This window comes from Rhincodon typus, unplaced genomic scaffold (genome assembly GCF_021869965.1).
Source record: "Rhincodon typus isolate 14 unplaced genomic scaffold, sRhiTyp1.1 hic_rhity00002352, whole genome shotgun sequence".
NCBI classification, from domain to species: Eukaryota; Metazoa; Chordata; class Chondrichthyes; order Orectolobiformes; family Rhincodontidae; genus Rhincodon; species Rhincodon typus.
In genome coordinates, this window is record NW_025967990.1 from 7,169 (window position 1) to 25,000 (window position 17,832).

The window sequence follows — 17,832 nt, forward strand, 5'->3', positions numbered from 1 at the left end:
AACCATCATGAATGTTTATGTTGAGGGATGCAGCACTTGAATCGGAAGGGAAGACGGTCAAGTTCTCTCTAGTTGAAGGTGGTCTTTGTTTGGCATGTTTGTTCACTTATCACTCATCATCCCCAACAGGAACATTATCCAATAATGCAGAATGTGGGCATTGACTGCTTCAGTATCTGAGAAGTTCTGAAACAAACTGGGTGCTGTGCAAGTATCAGTGAACATCGCAAATCTGATCGTCCAATGGAAGGAAGGTCATTGCTTAAACATCTGAACTCAAGGAAACATTTCTTCTATTAATTCACAATTTCCTTTTTACTTACATGTGATGTGGGCATCTCTGGCTTGGCCAGCATTTGTTGCCTATCCTGAGTTGCCCTTAAGGTGGTGGGTGGTGGTGAGCTCTCCTCTTGAACTACAGCAATCCATTTAATGTACATACACAAAATACCCTGAGGGAGGGAATTCCAGGATATTGACCCAGTGACAGTGAAGGAATGGCGATATATTTCCAAGTCAGGGCAGTGAGTAGTTTGGAAGGAAACTTGCAGGTGGTGGTGTTCCCATGTTTCTGCTGTCCTTGTATTCTAGATGGAACTGGACATGGGTTTGGAAGGTGCTGTCTATGGAGCCTTGGTGAGTTATTATAATGCATCATGTATATGGTACACGTTGCTGCTACTGAGTGACAGTGATAGAGTGAACACAGATGCAGTGTCAATCAAGTGGGCTGCTTTGTTGCATATGGTGTCAAAAGTCTTGAGCATTATTAGACCTGCATCCATCCAAGCAAGTGGGGAGCATTCCATCACACTCCTGACTTGTGCCTTGTAGATGGTGGGCAGGCTTTGGGGAGTCAGGAGGTAAGTTACTCACTGCGGAACCCCAAAGCTCTTATAGTGAATGTGACTCGTCCAGTTCAGTTTCTGGTCCATCATAACATCCAAGGTGTTGATGGTGAGGGATTCAGGAATTGTAGCCATTGAAATGTCACGGTGGTTAGATTCTTTCTTGTTAGAGATGGTTAATGCCTTGTATTGGTGTGGTGCAAATGTTACTTGCTAAGTGTCCGCTCAAAGCTGCGTATTATCCAGGTCTTGCTACATTTGGACATGGACTGCTTCAGTATCTGAGTCGTGAAAAGTACTGAATGTTGTGCAACTGTCAGTGAACATCCCCACTTCTGACCTTGTGATGGAGGGAAAGTTTTTGATGAAGCTGAAGATGGTTGGGCCTAGTACACTACCCTGAGGAACAGCTGCAGAAATGTCCTGGAGCGAAGATGACTGACCTTTAACAACCTTTAATTATCTTCCTTTGTTCCAGGTACAACTCCAGCCAGCAGAGATTCTCCCCACCCCCTCCCAGTTCCTACTGGCTATAGTTTTGCATGGGCTTCTTGATGTCAAAGGCAGTGTCACCTCCCTCTAGAGTTCAGCTGTTGATGCTAGTGCATAATTTACCAGCTTTCATTGCCTATGAGAAGATGGTGATGAGCCACCTTCTTGAATGCAAGAGCTTTGCTAGGCCATTTAAGGCAGAGCTTCGGAATGGATGGTAGCTGCTTCTTCCTCACAGGTTTATCTGCCGCTGGAATATTACATCAGTGTTGAGCTATGGATTGGGAAATTAGCAAAGAACTAAATAAAGGGCATCCATCAGTAAAATGAATTATATCCTGGCTGCTTGTTATAATTTTTAGCAAAACTAGTTTCTGAATTGTTAAAAAGATTTGATTAAATCAAAAGTAAATTTGCATTTGGATTACACATAAGCAATAAAGATCTGAAAGTTCCCAGGTTTAACCTGCAGCCTGTAATATATCAAGTGATCTTAGTTAGCTAGTGTTAAAATTGGTCTGTGTTTTCCTGGATGGGGAAGTAAAGGACATTTCTCCACCCCGCCATCCCTCCACTCTGGACTGCTATGGCAAGTCCTGTTGGAAAGCATTCATATGGACATTAGGAAACATACTCAAACGTGCCATCTTGTCCTCCATGTTCAAACAGTGGAAACATTTAACATAAGAGACAGTGGCAACACCATTAAGAACTTGGTTAGAGACTAAAAAAAAACTGCAGATGCTGGAATCCAAGGTAGACAAACAGGAAGCTGGAAGAACACAAAAGGCCAGGCAGCACCTGGAGGAAAGGAGCAGTCAATGCTTTGGGTATTGCCCTTCTTCAACTGGAGAAGGGTAATACCTGAATCATTGATTGCTCCTTTCCTCCAGATGCTGCCTGGCTTATTGTGTTCTTCCAGCTTCCTGTTTGTCTACCATTAAGAACTTGGCTGATTGACAGGAAACAGAGCAATGGTGAAAGTTTGAAGTTAACTGGATGAAGGTATATGGTGAGAGTGCTGTAGGAGGTGGTATTCATAGAATCACTACTGTGGAAACAGGCCATTTAGCCTATCGTCCACACCGACCATCCAAAGGGCATCCCACCCAGATCCACACGTCTATCCTATCCCTGTAAATCTGCATTTCCCATGGCTAATCCACCTAGCCTGCACATCCCTGGACACTATGGGCAATTTAGCCTGGCCAATCCAGCTAACCTGCACATCTTTGGATTGTGGGAAGAAACCCATGCAGACTTGGGGAGTATGTGCAAACTCCACACAGTCACCTGATGCTAGAATCAAACCCAGGGCCCTGGCGCTGTAAGGCAGCACTGCTAACCACCGAGTTGATTTCATAAATTTAAATCATTGTCCTAAATCAAATGTGCACAGCACAATTTTGAAATTTACAGATGACAAAACTTCAAGCTACTGTATACTATAAGGATATTACAGCCTTCAATACAAGACAGACAGGCTGGTGGAATGGACAATGGCAGATGAGGTTAAATACAGAGAAGTAAGAAGTGATACATTTTGGAAGGAAGGAGAGACAATATAAAAGGTAACAATTCTAAAGTGATTATAGGAATAGTGGGATGTACACAATTTGTTGAAGGTGGCAACCAAATGGTTAGTAAAGTATTTGAGTTTATGGGATTTATAAATAGAGCCATAGAGTACTAAAGCAAGGAACTTATGGTGAACCTAAATAAAATATTAGCTTGGCTTCAGGTAGAGCATTATATCTAAATTCACACTTTAGGATGTATATGAAGGTACTTGAAATGTGATTTATAAAAATACTTCTGGGCATGAGACTTCAGTTCACTGCATATATTAGCAAAGCTGGGACTGTTTTCTGTGGAGAGTCTAGGAGAAGTTTGGTAAATGTGTTCAAAATCATTAGGGGCCAGGCCAGAGAAGGTAAGGAGAAACTGCTCATTGACAGAAGGGTCAGAAAGTGCAATTTGAAATGTGGAGGCAGATTCAATTTTGCATTTCAAAAACAAAGAAAATATTTTCACAACCGCAGAGAAAAGGCAAGAAAGAGATAATTGCTGAGGAGCTGAGAGAAAGTTGGAACAGGCAATGGGCTGAATAGTCTCTGTGCAGCAACTGTTGATTCTACTATTCCTTGATTCAGTCCACTGGTAACCAATTCTCTGTTTAAAGGTGGAGGTGGGAACTGAAGTTGAGTGCAATTTGCCCCACTAACAATTCTTATTTGGGTCAGGTTTCAGTCTCTGGATATTAATGTGGAATTTCACTGAGAACTCCAGATGAGTGAAAAACTAGTGAAAATCTGAAAATGCCAGTGGTAGACACAGCAGACTCTTATAAAGTAATAAGATCGAATCAACTTACATAAAATGATGCTAATACAAAGTACACAAATGTAGCCCATTTTATTGGTAACTCAATGCATGTTTAACATATGTAGAAAATACTTCAATCAGAAGACAAGCTACTTTGGAAACCAAAGACAATAAAACAGTGAATTACAAGATAAACAGTTTCATCACAATGGACCCCTTTTCCCAGTTTAAAGTTAGTATTATGAACTTTTTTTAAATAACTATAATCTCTTTATCTTTTGTTAAATTTATTATTTTACAATAACCTCTACAGTTTAACTGCCAGACTACCATAGAAAAATCAATAATTTCTATGAGCTGCCTACACATTACATGTGATAATCACATAGCTATATCAAAAAGTAAGAAACTGCAGTTCATACAAGAACTAGAGTAGCAAATAACATTATACAAACCAGTCAAATAACCTATTATAGCAATATCAATGATACAAGCCAAGTATGCTACTAACAATTGTTGCATTCGCTACAATCATACTATTAAAAAAAACACTAAAGTCCACCCACATATGATTAGCATTAGTAAATGCAGACACATACAGCAAAATAATGAGAACATGCTCCAGCCAACAGTAAATAATGACACACCCATATGTAACCATATATAAGTCAACCCTATAAATATATACTGTTTATATAGATTTTAAAGAGACAGTGCTTTTACAGCCCTACACAGGTTATGTGAAACAAAAAACTCCTGGAAAATGGTGTTTGAATCAGTGCAGCAACCTTCAATTCCTGGAAATGCTCAGTCAAGCTTAAAACAAATTTGTTAGATTTTTTTTCAAATAAAGATAATCAACATTTGACTACATAATTAGCTTGAAGTTATCCATGATTAATGTTGGTTTAAATTCCAATCCCTCCATCCTCCTCTTCTAAAGAAGCAAGCAAGCTGCATTTGTATTCAAAGGTGGCTGTGACAAGGTTCATCAGGTGCTATTTAAATTCCATGTCAATTGTTTTAAATACAACCAGTGTGGGCCTCTGACTATCTCTTTAAATGTACATTTTAGATACTAAATGACTTACACAGGATACAGATGGTTTCCTTACAAAACATTGACAAAAAATTTGTTACAAAGTAGTACATAAAGGTGCGAGGACACTGGCAAAAGTTTACCTACAGGTCTATTCGACCTCATTTTATGGTCAAAACCAGTGTTATTCCTTGGGCAAATGTTTTCATAAATAAAACTAAATTTCCAAAATTTTGCATTTTGCTCCATCCCAAAGCAGGTTTAGCCACAAGAATCCAGAACTGGGCAGAAATCTAATATGGTGAGACTCTCCATTGGCAACATCTGATAATTAGTGACAGCAGAAACTCAACCCTTCATTGGTACTTTGCTGTGCTGTTAACTGGGGCTACTCCTTTGGAAGTGGAGTATCCTACTTTGTGGACAGGATAAAAAAAACAACATACATCTCAATCTACAGCAAGTGCATTTCCCATTGACAGGGCATGAATCATTTATTGACAGCAAAGATTTAAAAGGTGCTTAGCTGTAGCTTTTAAAACATGTTTTTCTTTAAGCTCACGTGTACGAATGTTGGTTTTAAAAAATAAATGTCCCATTTTACAAGGTCAAATGCTCTTCACTGAACCAACAAGATAGATGTAATACAACAAGACTACGAAATGCTACATCATGACAGCACTTTGCAGAGTCTTGGGAGAGGTAAAGGGGAACATCTGGCTCAGTAGAAATCCAATACAAAGTCCCAGAATGTCAATATATATTTAGTTTCCCTGGATTCGAGATGGTACGGCATCTAAAGGGAGCGTGAAGGAGTAGATGGGTTAGAGGAGTTAGTAGCTTTCAGCAACTGGTCAAACTAGATTTTTCATGAAGTAAAAATACTTGACAGTAGTGAAATTTTAAGTAAGAGTCACCAGATTTTTGAGCACCACTTTACCTCACTATGACTGTATCAGTGAACAGCATTAACCAACTCAATGTATTATAAGTCTGCTGTACAGATTTTGCTGGCCTATGGAGCTCTCTCCACTCAGCTGGAGTTGTGAACCTGCATGCCACGAACCAAATACAAAACAGGATTCACACATATATTGTGCTCAGCTTAGAGAGAACGATATTCTTTCTGAAACTAATAGGTTCATCCTCACACCTTAGTTTGCATTATACAAACCCAGCTTGTGCGGACTGGAAAGTACAGGCCTCAACGTTCTTGACATCTAAAAGTTCCGTAAGGTGGAGCACTCTAAAAATGCTGTACAAATATTTACCTGGTTATAGAAGCACTGGCGGAATGTTTGTTTCTTGTTAGAAATTTAATTTTTTTCAAAAAAACATCTGAACCAGCAGGCTAGTGTATTTCTGTAAACCCTCACATTTCTACCAGTTTATCATTTTATAATGCTGGTATTGCGCGAGATAAATTCTAATGTAGATCTGTGCTCTCCAAACATATACATAGGAATAATGCCTTTCCTACAGAAACACCCACAAAACACCATCTCCCGGTCAACCTTGAAACAAGACAGGTTTTACAACACCAGAGGTATTTGACAAAGACATTTTCTAAAAGCCATTTCTCTGGGAGATTGCCAGGTGCACATCAACTCCCTGCAACCTTATGAAATCAGGGCATGAAATAAGAGTTAAGTAAGGAAACAAAAAGAAAAAATGGCTTTCATAAACACTTTCAACACCAAGTAAGGGAAGTAGTGTAAGTAATACTTTCCTTTCAAATTCAGAGTGGAGCAGAGCAGCTGTTTGCAAACAAGAATGTTAGCTTGTTGGATTGAATAGCAGATTTTGTTTTTTAAAGTTGTAATTTAAGATTAGCAAATACTTTGCATATCTGTTAAGCAATACCACTTATTCCATGCCCTATAAATGAGGCAGAATAAATAGGCTTTTCTTTGGTGTGATGAACATGTGCTTTACAGGCAATTTGCCTGCATGAAGCCAAAATCTGGGTAGTCGCCTTTCAAAGGGTTTACTCAGACAGCATCCTACTGCCACAAGGAATATTAGCATCCATACACTATTGAAAAATAAATTTTAAAAAATTACACATCGAGAAGAACCACAACCACCTAAAGCTAATTGCACATAATTTTCCTCATCTGAAAATCCATTAAACAAACCAAAACACTGCACTATCCTCACGTAAGTACAATACGCTCAGCCATACCATTGTAACTTAATAATAAGGTAAAAATCAAAAGGAACTGAAGTTCAGAAGACAGTACATGGATACATGCATTTTCACATTCTAAGTAGCTTGCTGCATTAAAAGGAGCATAGTTATATGTGCCAAATGAAAATAAAAATTTAAAACTTCAAAACAGAAACAAGAATACTGTTTCAAATTCCATCTCCCTTTCTTAAACTAAAACAAACTTCAATTAAAATACTCAACTGATTTTTTTTAAAAAGACAAACTTAAACGTTTTAAAGTCTGTTTCAACAGCACGATACGCTTTCCTGTGCTACCCTCCCATCACTTTGTTTTGTATTCCCGAGAGGCCTTCTATGCACACACAAGTCCAAATGATCTAACTGTAACAAGTTGGGATTCTCTAAAGCACAGTGTAAAAGTTTTAATTTAATGTACTATGTAAAAATCTGTTAAGGCACTAACTAGGGGAAAGAACTCATCAAATAAGCCCCCACAACATTCACACCTGTGCAAAAACTGAGTCAAAGAATTACTCCCATCCAGAACACACGGATGATGCCTGTTCTGCAACCACTTTTTTTCAAACACAATTACTTCTTCATCAGTGCTATAACATTTAATAAAGTTCCAAAAATGTATCCAAAGACACTGCATGTACATTCCAACACGTTCCAACTTAATTTCTTTTAAATTGACAGGTTAAAAAAAATCCCTCTGGGGTGATCAGGAACTAAATTTTGAGTTACAAAAAATACAGAATTCAAGTATCATAATTTACATTTTTGATCAGACTGTTGTAGCTAGTTCTGTTGAAACTGTAAGAGTCACACGTCTGCTTCAGCAGCTCTGATGCTAAAGCTGTATTAGTTGCTGGAACTAATTGAACTAGTCCTATACATAAATAGGATATTATGGCAGTAATGTCATGGCAAATTACACAAGCATAACTGACATAACTCAATGCCACAGGCACTAGTGATTGAAAGTCTATACAGTGATGGTGTGTAACACACCTTCAAATCTGCATGACACACTAAAGATACCAACAAGTTAGGCAGGGGAGGGATCAAAATGGCTCTGGAACATGATGTAGAATAGGATTTAAACACAGTTTTAGGGTGTGTGCATGCATTTAGTTATTTTATATTACAAATCAGCACTATTGATGCCCAAATGAAATCTACACAGCGCACAAAAGGTTCTAGCGGTGATGTAGGTGCCAGAATACACCTTAAATCCCTGGGCTCTGTGTAATGGCATAGTATGTGCTACACAATTAAAATACACACCTGTCCTCCACAGGTTTAAAGTAAGGATGACTTGGAATAGTTTACTCAATATTTAATAATACAGCAGTGACCATATTTATTCACCACTTCTCCAGCTTCCAATTCATTTTAGTAAGCTTTTCATCCTCAACAATTCTTGATCAACTACGAAGAACATACAGGCAAGTGAAATTTACATAAGCAACTGCTTAAATTTATGCTCACTGAAAAGTGACTAAATGGTTCTTAAACCTGTAGCTTTAAATAAAGCTCACTAATCCTGTATGGACGACAGCACCAGATGATTGAAATGTTCAACTGAATCACTTCTCAGAAGAGCAAGTAGATGTTTTCATTTCTTATTTTCGTGCTTAATTACATGTACTGTCCAGAAACCAATACTTTAAGAAATCCAGATTAATACAAAATTAATGTTGCAACTAAACTCTAAAAATGTGACATTTCAAACTATTTTACATACTATTCAAAAGTAATTTTTCTTTAATTTTGAAGCCCTCTCACAAATGTTCCAAAATACAATAAAACAGTGATATGCTTGAAGATTAATGAGTTATGCAAGTCAGAATTTGTTTAGGCTTCAACTTTTCAATCTAAATGATGCATCCATTACTTGCCATTTTATTATGTAATAGGCCTAGAAAAAATGCATTATTTAAATTTCCTAAGCAATAGTATTAACACTTTGAGCAGCATAAACCTATTTCAAGTAGCAGATTCATCAGTGTGTTCAGGCAAAGAGCTGGCAAAAGTAAAGCAACAGTACATTTAAAAACAAACAACATTTCTGTTGGTTCTGAAAATTATTTCCAAATCATTGTAAAATATTTAAAATGTGGTCTATTTCCAATATCCTTTTTTTCTTTAAAAAAGGGTTAAAAACCAAGTCTCCTCACTGCTGGATGCTCTGCAGACTTGTGACCCAGTTCAGAAGCAAAACATGACACCACAGAAGAGTCCTGTCTAATGGAATGAAGTGTACTCCTCCTTCATACAAAACTGGATTTGTCTAGATCTCGTACAGTAGCACAGCACATTTGCAAATAAGAAAGCTACAGATAAGAATACTGATTTATTTTAGTGGGACTGAGTGGATAGCCAGCATAAAGAGTAGGTGCCCTGGAAGCATTAATGTATGACTGGGTAGCAAATGGATGCTGGTATTGACTGGGAGCAACGCTGGCAGATGGCAGAAGATTTGGGCCCATGCTGACTGGCACCTGTTGGAGGAGACTGGTTGGATGAGCCGTGTACGTGGCTTGTTGCATGGCATGTCTCGATGAGCTTTGTTGGTTCAGAAGATGGGCCATGGAGCTGGAGGTTGCCAATGCAGCAGCAGTTGGTGTGTAGGTATACATGTGGGGTTGGCCTGAAAGGTGCGTAGGGGCTGATACAGCCGTCAGGTGAGGGTGAACCCCTGGATGAGTGGGACTATTATGCTGGAAAGAGTAAGGAGGTTGAGCAAGAGTTGGTGTCACATATGCCTGTTGCCTGCGGGGAGCAGGATTCACACTTCGCTCTTGAGAGACGGATTGCTGGGCCTAAAAGAAACAAAAAAGAGAAAATGATTTCTTAAAGATAAAATTTTGCTTTTTTTGCTCATAAAAGTGTACATAAAGTGGTTTTCTGAAAAAAATAATCAGACTCTCCAGATCCTTTTGGATGATGACTTCTTCAAAAAAAAAAGAAAAAGCACTAGTGGATACTGTGAAGAACCAACTAAACCTGGAAACTGAGTAACACAGACCATCGGTACAGAGGTTCTGAAAAACTATTATGAGCAAGCTTCAGTAAGGTCACGGCTAAGATGTTACGATCCTTTATTCCTCAAGCTGACTATTTGGCATTTTAGTGGCTGGAAAATTGCAGGCTGGCGAGCTGCAGAAAAGTTGCAGGCAGTGTTTCTGGTTCCTGCATTCTTAATATATATTCCTTAATAAATATAGGAAAAATGATATTAATCAGTGGATCTTTCAGGATAGTATGGGTTGTGGACTCCAAGACAGTGATGGCTGCCATGAAGCTTGGACGTGATGGCTGCTTGAATGCTAACAGCTGTGAGGCCATGTGTTTTTGTCTACTGCTGGCCTTTGCTGAATGGACAGGCTTTTGAAGCTTGAATGCCATTGCAAATTAAATCTCTTTTTGTGCTTTAAAAGCCTGCAGTTTAAACAATTCCTACCACAGCGAATTTCTTCTAAATGTCTGCTTAAGCTCAAGAACTAATCCCGTCACCCGACCAATGCCACCCCATGTCACCCAGGAGCTAAAACGCACTCCCAGCTTTCCCCAAAATCAGGGGTTCAAAAGGCAAAACAACTCTGACTGCTACTCCCAAGAATTGAGACACAACCCTGCCTCTCCATGCACAGGAGCTCAATTACATTTCAATCCCATTCAGCTCAGAAATTCAAACAACACCCCAGCAACCCCCTCCAACTCATGCGCAACTCATCACCTCACCTAGGGACTCAAATACATCCACTCCCACCCTGGAGCTAAAACTCATTTGTTCCTATCACAAGGCCAGAACTGCCTTCCGCCTCCACCCCCAGGCAGAAACCATTATAATGGTTTGGAAGTATGGAGCAACTGTTGGAAAATGGAATTAGAATAGTTAGGCGCTTGTTTTTGACTGGTTCAGACTCGACAGGCAAAAGGACCTTTTTCTATACTGTTGACCAAAAACTACAAATCAATGTCCTCTAGTTCAAGTTAGCAAATAGGAACTGCTTTTCTTTGTGTCTAGATTATATGAACTTGTCATGAATCTTGTACACCTGAATTAAATCTGCGCTCAATCTCCTTTGCTCTACCATCAGCTTCGTCAATCCAACTTTGTAGCTTTAGTTTCAATTTTGCCCTTTATCTTTTACTTATAAATGGTCTGCCATTACAGGTAGTTTGTGGTTGCTTTTCACAGCATATACTTGTCCTGGACCTTATTGATCATTGCTGATAAACGATAGAATAACAACGGAACTGATGTGAAACACCATTCTGGCTAAACTGCGCAGCAGCCTGAGAAACTTACTGTGCAGGCCGTATACAAGTTGGTTTATGCAAGTTGATGCACATGCAGCCAAAACAAAAATTTAAAAGGTGCACACACAGACAAATCGGCTATACACCACACAAAACGTTTAAGGGCACGTGGATTACATTTGTTTGCAATTTCCACACCAGTTAACCCTGGTTTCATTCTAATCCCCATAAAGTCAGTTTTATTATGGTCTTAAGTATTTCCCAACCTTTATCTTAAAAGTTATTTTTAAATTTTTTTGCTGTAAAACTGGTTTTCTCCCTAAATAAAACTGTGCATTGATCTTACAACTAAAGAGAAAAATTACATACCTGACTGAGGTTCAGAGGCTGCCGCTGACGGTACGTGGTTGGTGTTGTTGAGCTTGAAGTCTGACCACTCATAGGCATGCCCGTTTTCGCCTTATAAACATTCGAGAAAAAGCCTAAAGGGCATAAGAAATTCAAAGGTGAGTGCACAAGGCAAAACTTAAAAAAAACATGCTATATTTCAATCCTCTTCAAGGTGAGGAACAAAATTCAGGTGAGCCTAGAAGACAGAAAGGAAACAAACAAATGCCCAAAAGTATAATTAAATAAAACTAATGTAGATCTACAATAAATTAAATAAATAAATCCAAAGTAGCAAATTGGTCTTATTTTTGCAGGAATTGAGTTCCCAACGTAGGATTCATGGTTGCACAAAAGCTATTTCAAAATCCCACATTAATATGTCGGTATACAGGTGGAATTTAAATTCAATTATAAATCTGGAGTTGAAAGCTAATCTCAGTAAAGGTGGCCACTAAACTATTAACAATTGTTACAAAAAAAAATCCATATTGTTCACTAATGTCCTTTAGGGAAGGAAATCTGCTGACCTTAGTAGCTTGGTCTTCATATCACTGCAGATCCACAGTGATGTAGCTGATTCCACAGATGGGCAATACTGGCTGTGCCAGTGACATCCATTCCCACAAAGGGATAAGAATAGAATAATGTATCAGACAATCAAGTGAATACAACATCCACTTTAAATTATTTTTCCACCAAATAAATGTAGCTGAATCTTGTCATTGCTTCAAGACAAGTCCTTTCTGACCTTTTCCTGTTAATATTCTATGGTTCCTGAATTTCATGTGGGAAGGAAAATATTTTCCTTCCATTGGTAATTAATGTCTTTCATATGAGGGAAAGAGGGATTAAATCTCTCATAAATGTCCAATGCTGCTGCCAAATGGAATGAATGTACAATAGTACTCCATGTCAGTACATTAGTACGAGTGATGTTTAGATGCGTCTCAATAAACTTTTAAAACCAAACAAGTGTGGATGTTTGCATTTCAAAGGTTAAGAATGGTAACACTTCCAACTCAAAAATAGAGATGATTACTTCATCAGTACCAGCTGTTGAGGCCACAATTTAAAGTGAGAGAGACAAAAATAATTTCAAGGAGAGATGGTGAAAAGAAAGGAACCTCAATTTGTACATGTTTGAAACACTAATAAGAATATTGGAAAATTGATTTGATTTCAATGTCTCTCAATATCAGTTTGGTTGAGGAAGCTCAGATGACAAAACCAGTTATACATTTAAGTACTTGAATTTTTAATCATTGCAGAATAAATTCTGAAGCAAAGATAAAATGATCCAACTAAGACTTTCATTGCTGGAAACACTGTGGTACACAGTCATATTCCTACCTGACAAACTGTTGCTTTCTCCCATACTGTCACTGACTTGAGGCTTCAAAGGCTGTACAATGATTGTACGAGATCCGGAACTATGACTGGCATCCAAAGTCCTTTTAGAGGCTTCCTGTGTACTGCTTATAACTTGCGTTGCTCGAGGGCGTTCACATGGATAGGGACTGTTACTGTTTGAGGAGTCAGATTCTAAAGAATCAAGGACAGTGACGTAACTGATGACATTTGATCTCTGTTTCATGCTAGAGCTAAAAAAGAGGAAATAAAATATTTTCACTGGTGGTCAGGCCATCTCAAATGATTCCAAAAACTCAATTGTTGGATGTATGATAGTATAGTGACACTTAATATTTGTTTGACCTCCATTTGTCCCTTTCCAACTCTGGATCAATGTTCCTTATTGTGTCATCCAAATACTAATTACTTTGATGAGTCTTTCTGCACAAATAGAATATAGAAAATGTACAGATACAGAATGTTGTTGATCACTACAGTCCCAATTTCAAAACTGATCACTGCCAGATTATCCATGATAGCGGAGATTCCTCTTTTTGATGAACATCACTTGCATACTGCTGGGAAGTGTGTATGGAAGTCAGGCAAGGACAACACTGAGGTCAACAACACTGCTTCTTTCAAGATCAAAAGCTTGTTATACGATAAACAGGTTGTGAAGAACAGTTAATTGAGTATCATAAGATATGAGTCATTTATGGATTTAAAATTGCCAGAGTGTGGGAGAACAAAGGAAAGATACTGGACTAAAAAAGCTAAAACTACTGACAGCCTACGACTTGTGTGGAATGGAGTCATTTCTTGGGAGATCTGAATTTGTTGACTAAGATTCTAGGACTAAGTTTATCACTAATGTTGTGCATTTGCATCAAAATTTACAGAAAAACATTAAATAGTTTGATCCAAACCAGGAGGCACAGGTAAAATGATAATGCCAATTCAAAGGCAGATTTCAAAGTAAATGAGCCATGATCTGATGAGCGATAATGCAGATTTAAATGTACTTCTAGCGCCTCAAAGTCAAGCAAGCCTTGGCTACCTAGATTGCATTTGGAAGTGGTGTAGGTAGTATCTTCACCTCCTGTGATTATTTATGTATAATAATATACCTACCTTCCAACCTTTTGCTTCGTTTCTTCCTCTTCATCTGTGTCACTACGAATGGTGATAACACTAACAGCAGGACTGGGTGTATCAGGAATCACAATGGTCTGTCGCTGATGGTCAAGTGTTGTGTTGCAGTATGGGGAGGGTGCACTTGAAGGACTGTTTTGAACCACCATGTATGTTTGAGAGGGAGTGACATCCAACACAGGAACATTTCTGGTACAGAATTAAGTAACAGACAAGTTTGTTATGGAAAACTAGTGATTTGAGATGCATGGCTTAAAATCATCAGCTAAAAACTTTCACTCAAGCCCTATTCAAGAAGATATCAAAACAGTTAGAATTTTATATAATTTGGAAATTTGAAGAACCTGAGCTCACCATGCACAGACAAAAAATACAATTTCTACAATGCATGAAAGGTTCATGTATAAATCCATATATTCCTTCATAGATGGTTATTTTAACTAATTTTAGTGTTGGTATACATCACGTATGGTGCATGCAGTTATTTCAGGGGTTTTCCAACTGTTTTTGACAATATAACTGCAAAGGGATCACCTACAATAACTCACCATATATCTGCTGCACTTCTTGCAGATAATAGTGAATACTGTGGATCAGATGTTACTCAAGTCCAGAGAGTAGTTATCTGTAGTCTCAAATTGAGAGTAGCAAATTCCACTCCTTACAATTTTTAAAGAATATTTTTTGACAATTTCTTTCTTTTTCATCTCTTCGCCTTGATGACGGCGACTCCTGCAAGGTGCAGTTCCACAGGTGCTGTGCATCACCAGAATTGTGACTGAACAGGCATTCTTGTGCAAGACTATCAGGGCAAGTACTGGCATACTACCGAACCAAAGTGGCACCACAGTCAAGCTTAACAACTTGGGATTTGGGACACATCAGTTAGGAACAGAAGTAGGCCATTTAGTCCTCAAGTCGGATTCACCATTCAACAAGTTCATGGCTGACCTGTTTGTGTTTCAAATTCCACATATATGCCTTTGATTCTCTTGTCTAATAAGAATCTAGCATTCCCCATCTTAAAAATATTAGACCGAGTGGGGCATCAAAGGGCCCTAGCAAAACTGGAATCAATGGGTGTCAGGGGGCAAACTCTCCGGTGGTTGGAGTCACACCTGACACATAGAAGATGGTTGTGGTTGTTGGAGGTCAATCATCTCAGCACCAGGACATCTCTGCAGGCGTTTCTCAGGGTAGTGGTCTAGGCCCTACCATCTTCAGCTGCTTCATCAATGACCTTCCCTCCTTCATAAGGTCAGAAGTGGGGATGTTCACCGATGATTGCATAATGTTCAGCACCATTTGTGTCCCTTCAGATAGTGAAGCAGTCCATGTTCAAATGCCACAAGATCTGGACAATATCCAGACTTAGCCTGACAAGTGGCAAGTGACATTTGCCCCACACAAATGCCAGGCTATGACCATCACCAATAACAGACAATCTAACCACCACCCCTTGACATCAAATGGTGCTACCATCACTAAATCCTCCACTATCAACATCCTGGGGGTCATCATTGACCAGAAACTCAATTGGACTCATCACATGAACACTGTGGCTACAACAGCAGGCCAGAAACTATGAATACTGTGGCAAGTAACTCCCCTCCTGACTGCTCAAATTCTGTCCACCAGCTACAAGGCACAAGTCAGGAGTGTGATGGAATACTCCCCACTTGCCTGGATGAGTGCAGCCCCAATAACACTGAAGAAGCTTGACACCATCCAGGACAAAGCAGCCCGCTTGATTGGCACTACATCCACAAGCATCCGTTCCCTCCACCTCTGATGCTCAGTAGCAGCAGCGTCTACTATCTACAAGATGCACTACAGAAATTCACCAAAGGTCCTCACACAGCACCTTCCAAACCCACGACCACTTCCATCTAGAAGGACAAGGGCATCAGACTTATGGGAACACCACCACGTCCAAGCCACTCACCATCCTGACTTGGAAATATATCACCATGTCAAAATCCTGGAATTCCCTCCCTAATAGCATTGTGGGTCAACCTACAGCAAGAGGACTGCAACGGTTCAAGAAGGCAGCTCACCACCTCCTTCTCAAGGGCAACTAATGATGGAAAGGAAATGCTGGCCCAGCCAGCAGTGTCCATATCCCACAAATGAATTTGAAAAATTTCTTCTGCCTTCCGAGGCAGAGCTCCAAAAATTGCACTACTCCACTAAGAAACAAGTTCTCCTCAACTCTGACCCAAGAGAATGCCCTGTAATTTTTAAAACAGTGTCCCCGCCCCTCCCTAGTTCTGGACTCATTCACAGAAGGAAATCTCCTTTCCACATGCACCTTTGTTTTACATTAACAGTTGTGCAAGCTTTTAGTGTACCAACCAACTGCAAGATGGCACCTTTCACAAGTACAAGCAGTAAAACCTGTTTAATCTTTTGACTTCTCAATACAGTTTGGAAGTATATAAGAAGTTCTGACTTAAATATCTTTATGCCTTTGCGTTTTCCAAAGGATCAATTTTATCTTAAATCTTCGATTTCTGCTCAAGTCTAAGCAGAATTTCTTTAGATACAGCACAGAATTATTTTAATTCTTCAAGTTTAAGAGTTGCTATAAAGGTATTCCATTCATTTCCAATAATTACAACACGGTTTCTAACTTAAACAATAGTGCAAGGTAATTGTCAATTTCACTGAATCAAGATTTCTTCACTGCATTACTGAACAATTAACATTTCTTAGAAAAATTGTTAAGCAAAATGCTTTCCAAACCCTCCTGATTTCAGCAGTCAATATTCCGAAAGGAAAAATATTTTAATTCTCCCATAGAACGTTAGAAGGTTGAATGCACTCATGAAACAAGACATTACACGTCGTAAACCATTGCAAGGAACATTCCTGTTGCACACACCAAAAATGATTATTCAACCATAATTTTTCAATTTCTCTATACATTTATAGCATTTGTTTACTTTAAGTCATGTGATTTTGGAGAAGAATCACTGACTTCACAGTGACCTGTACAGCAAACATTTCTTCATGATTTTAAGATCAAATCAGTCACTTCAAATACTCTGTCATCCCACTATACTCTGGATTACTATTCGTCCCACTTTTGGGATTTAGGATTTCGATTGTTATCTAACTAGATGTAAGGAACATTCAGAACATAGTAATCTGTGTTGACAGGAAAATTTTGTTTGGTTATTGTTTAATCATTTGTCAATTAACAATGCTCAAGAAGCTCAACACCATTCAAACAAAGCAGCCTGCTTGATTGGCTCGAAATTCACCACTTTCAACATTCACTCCCTTTACCACTAACACAGCATACACCGTCTACAAGATGCACTGCAGCGATTCATCAAGGCTGCTCCAACAGCAATTTCTAAACTCGCAACCTCTACCATTTAGAAGGACAAGTGCAGCAGCTTCATGGGAGCACCCCCCACTGCACATTCCCCTCCAAACCACACACCGTCCTGACATGGAACTATATTATCATATCTTAAATGCCCACTGGTCAAAATCACAGAGCTCCCTATCTCTTAGGTAAAGTACTGAGAGTGTATTCATCCAACATGGGCCACAGTGAAGGTGTCGGACCACCTCTACCATCTGTTCAAGGGCAATTAGGGATGGGTATTAAGTATTGCCCCAGCCCATATTACGTAAATGGATTTTTAAAAATATACTGGCAAATTCTGAATGTTTAACTTCTTGAAGATATCACCCACGTGCTCAATTAACCTTGCCCCAAAATAATTAATGCTTGTTGTGACAGTTTCATAAGTGTATATGTCCCTGCATCTTCCTTGT

General features: G+C 39.0%; 1 protein-coding gene across 1 annotated transcript; it reads right to left on the reverse strand.

Annotated features, from left to right (window-relative positions):
- Positions 1-3,736: 3,736 nt before the first annotated feature.
- On the reverse strand, positions 3,737-14,262 carry LOC125481498 (homeodomain-interacting protein kinase 1-like). The gene is made up of 4 exons (XM_048593124.1): positions 14,020-14,262; positions 12,889-13,139; positions 11,518-11,630; positions 3,737-9,704 (listed from the first exon to the last, which is right to left on the reverse strand). The coding sequence occupies exons 1-4, from the start codon at positions 14,187-14,189 to the stop codon at positions 9,216-9,218; spliced, it is 1,023 nt and encodes a 340-aa protein (XP_048449081.1). The 5' UTR covers positions 14,190-14,262; the 3' UTR covers positions 3,737-9,215.
- Between the last annotated feature and the right edge of the window lie 3,570 nt (positions 14,263-17,832).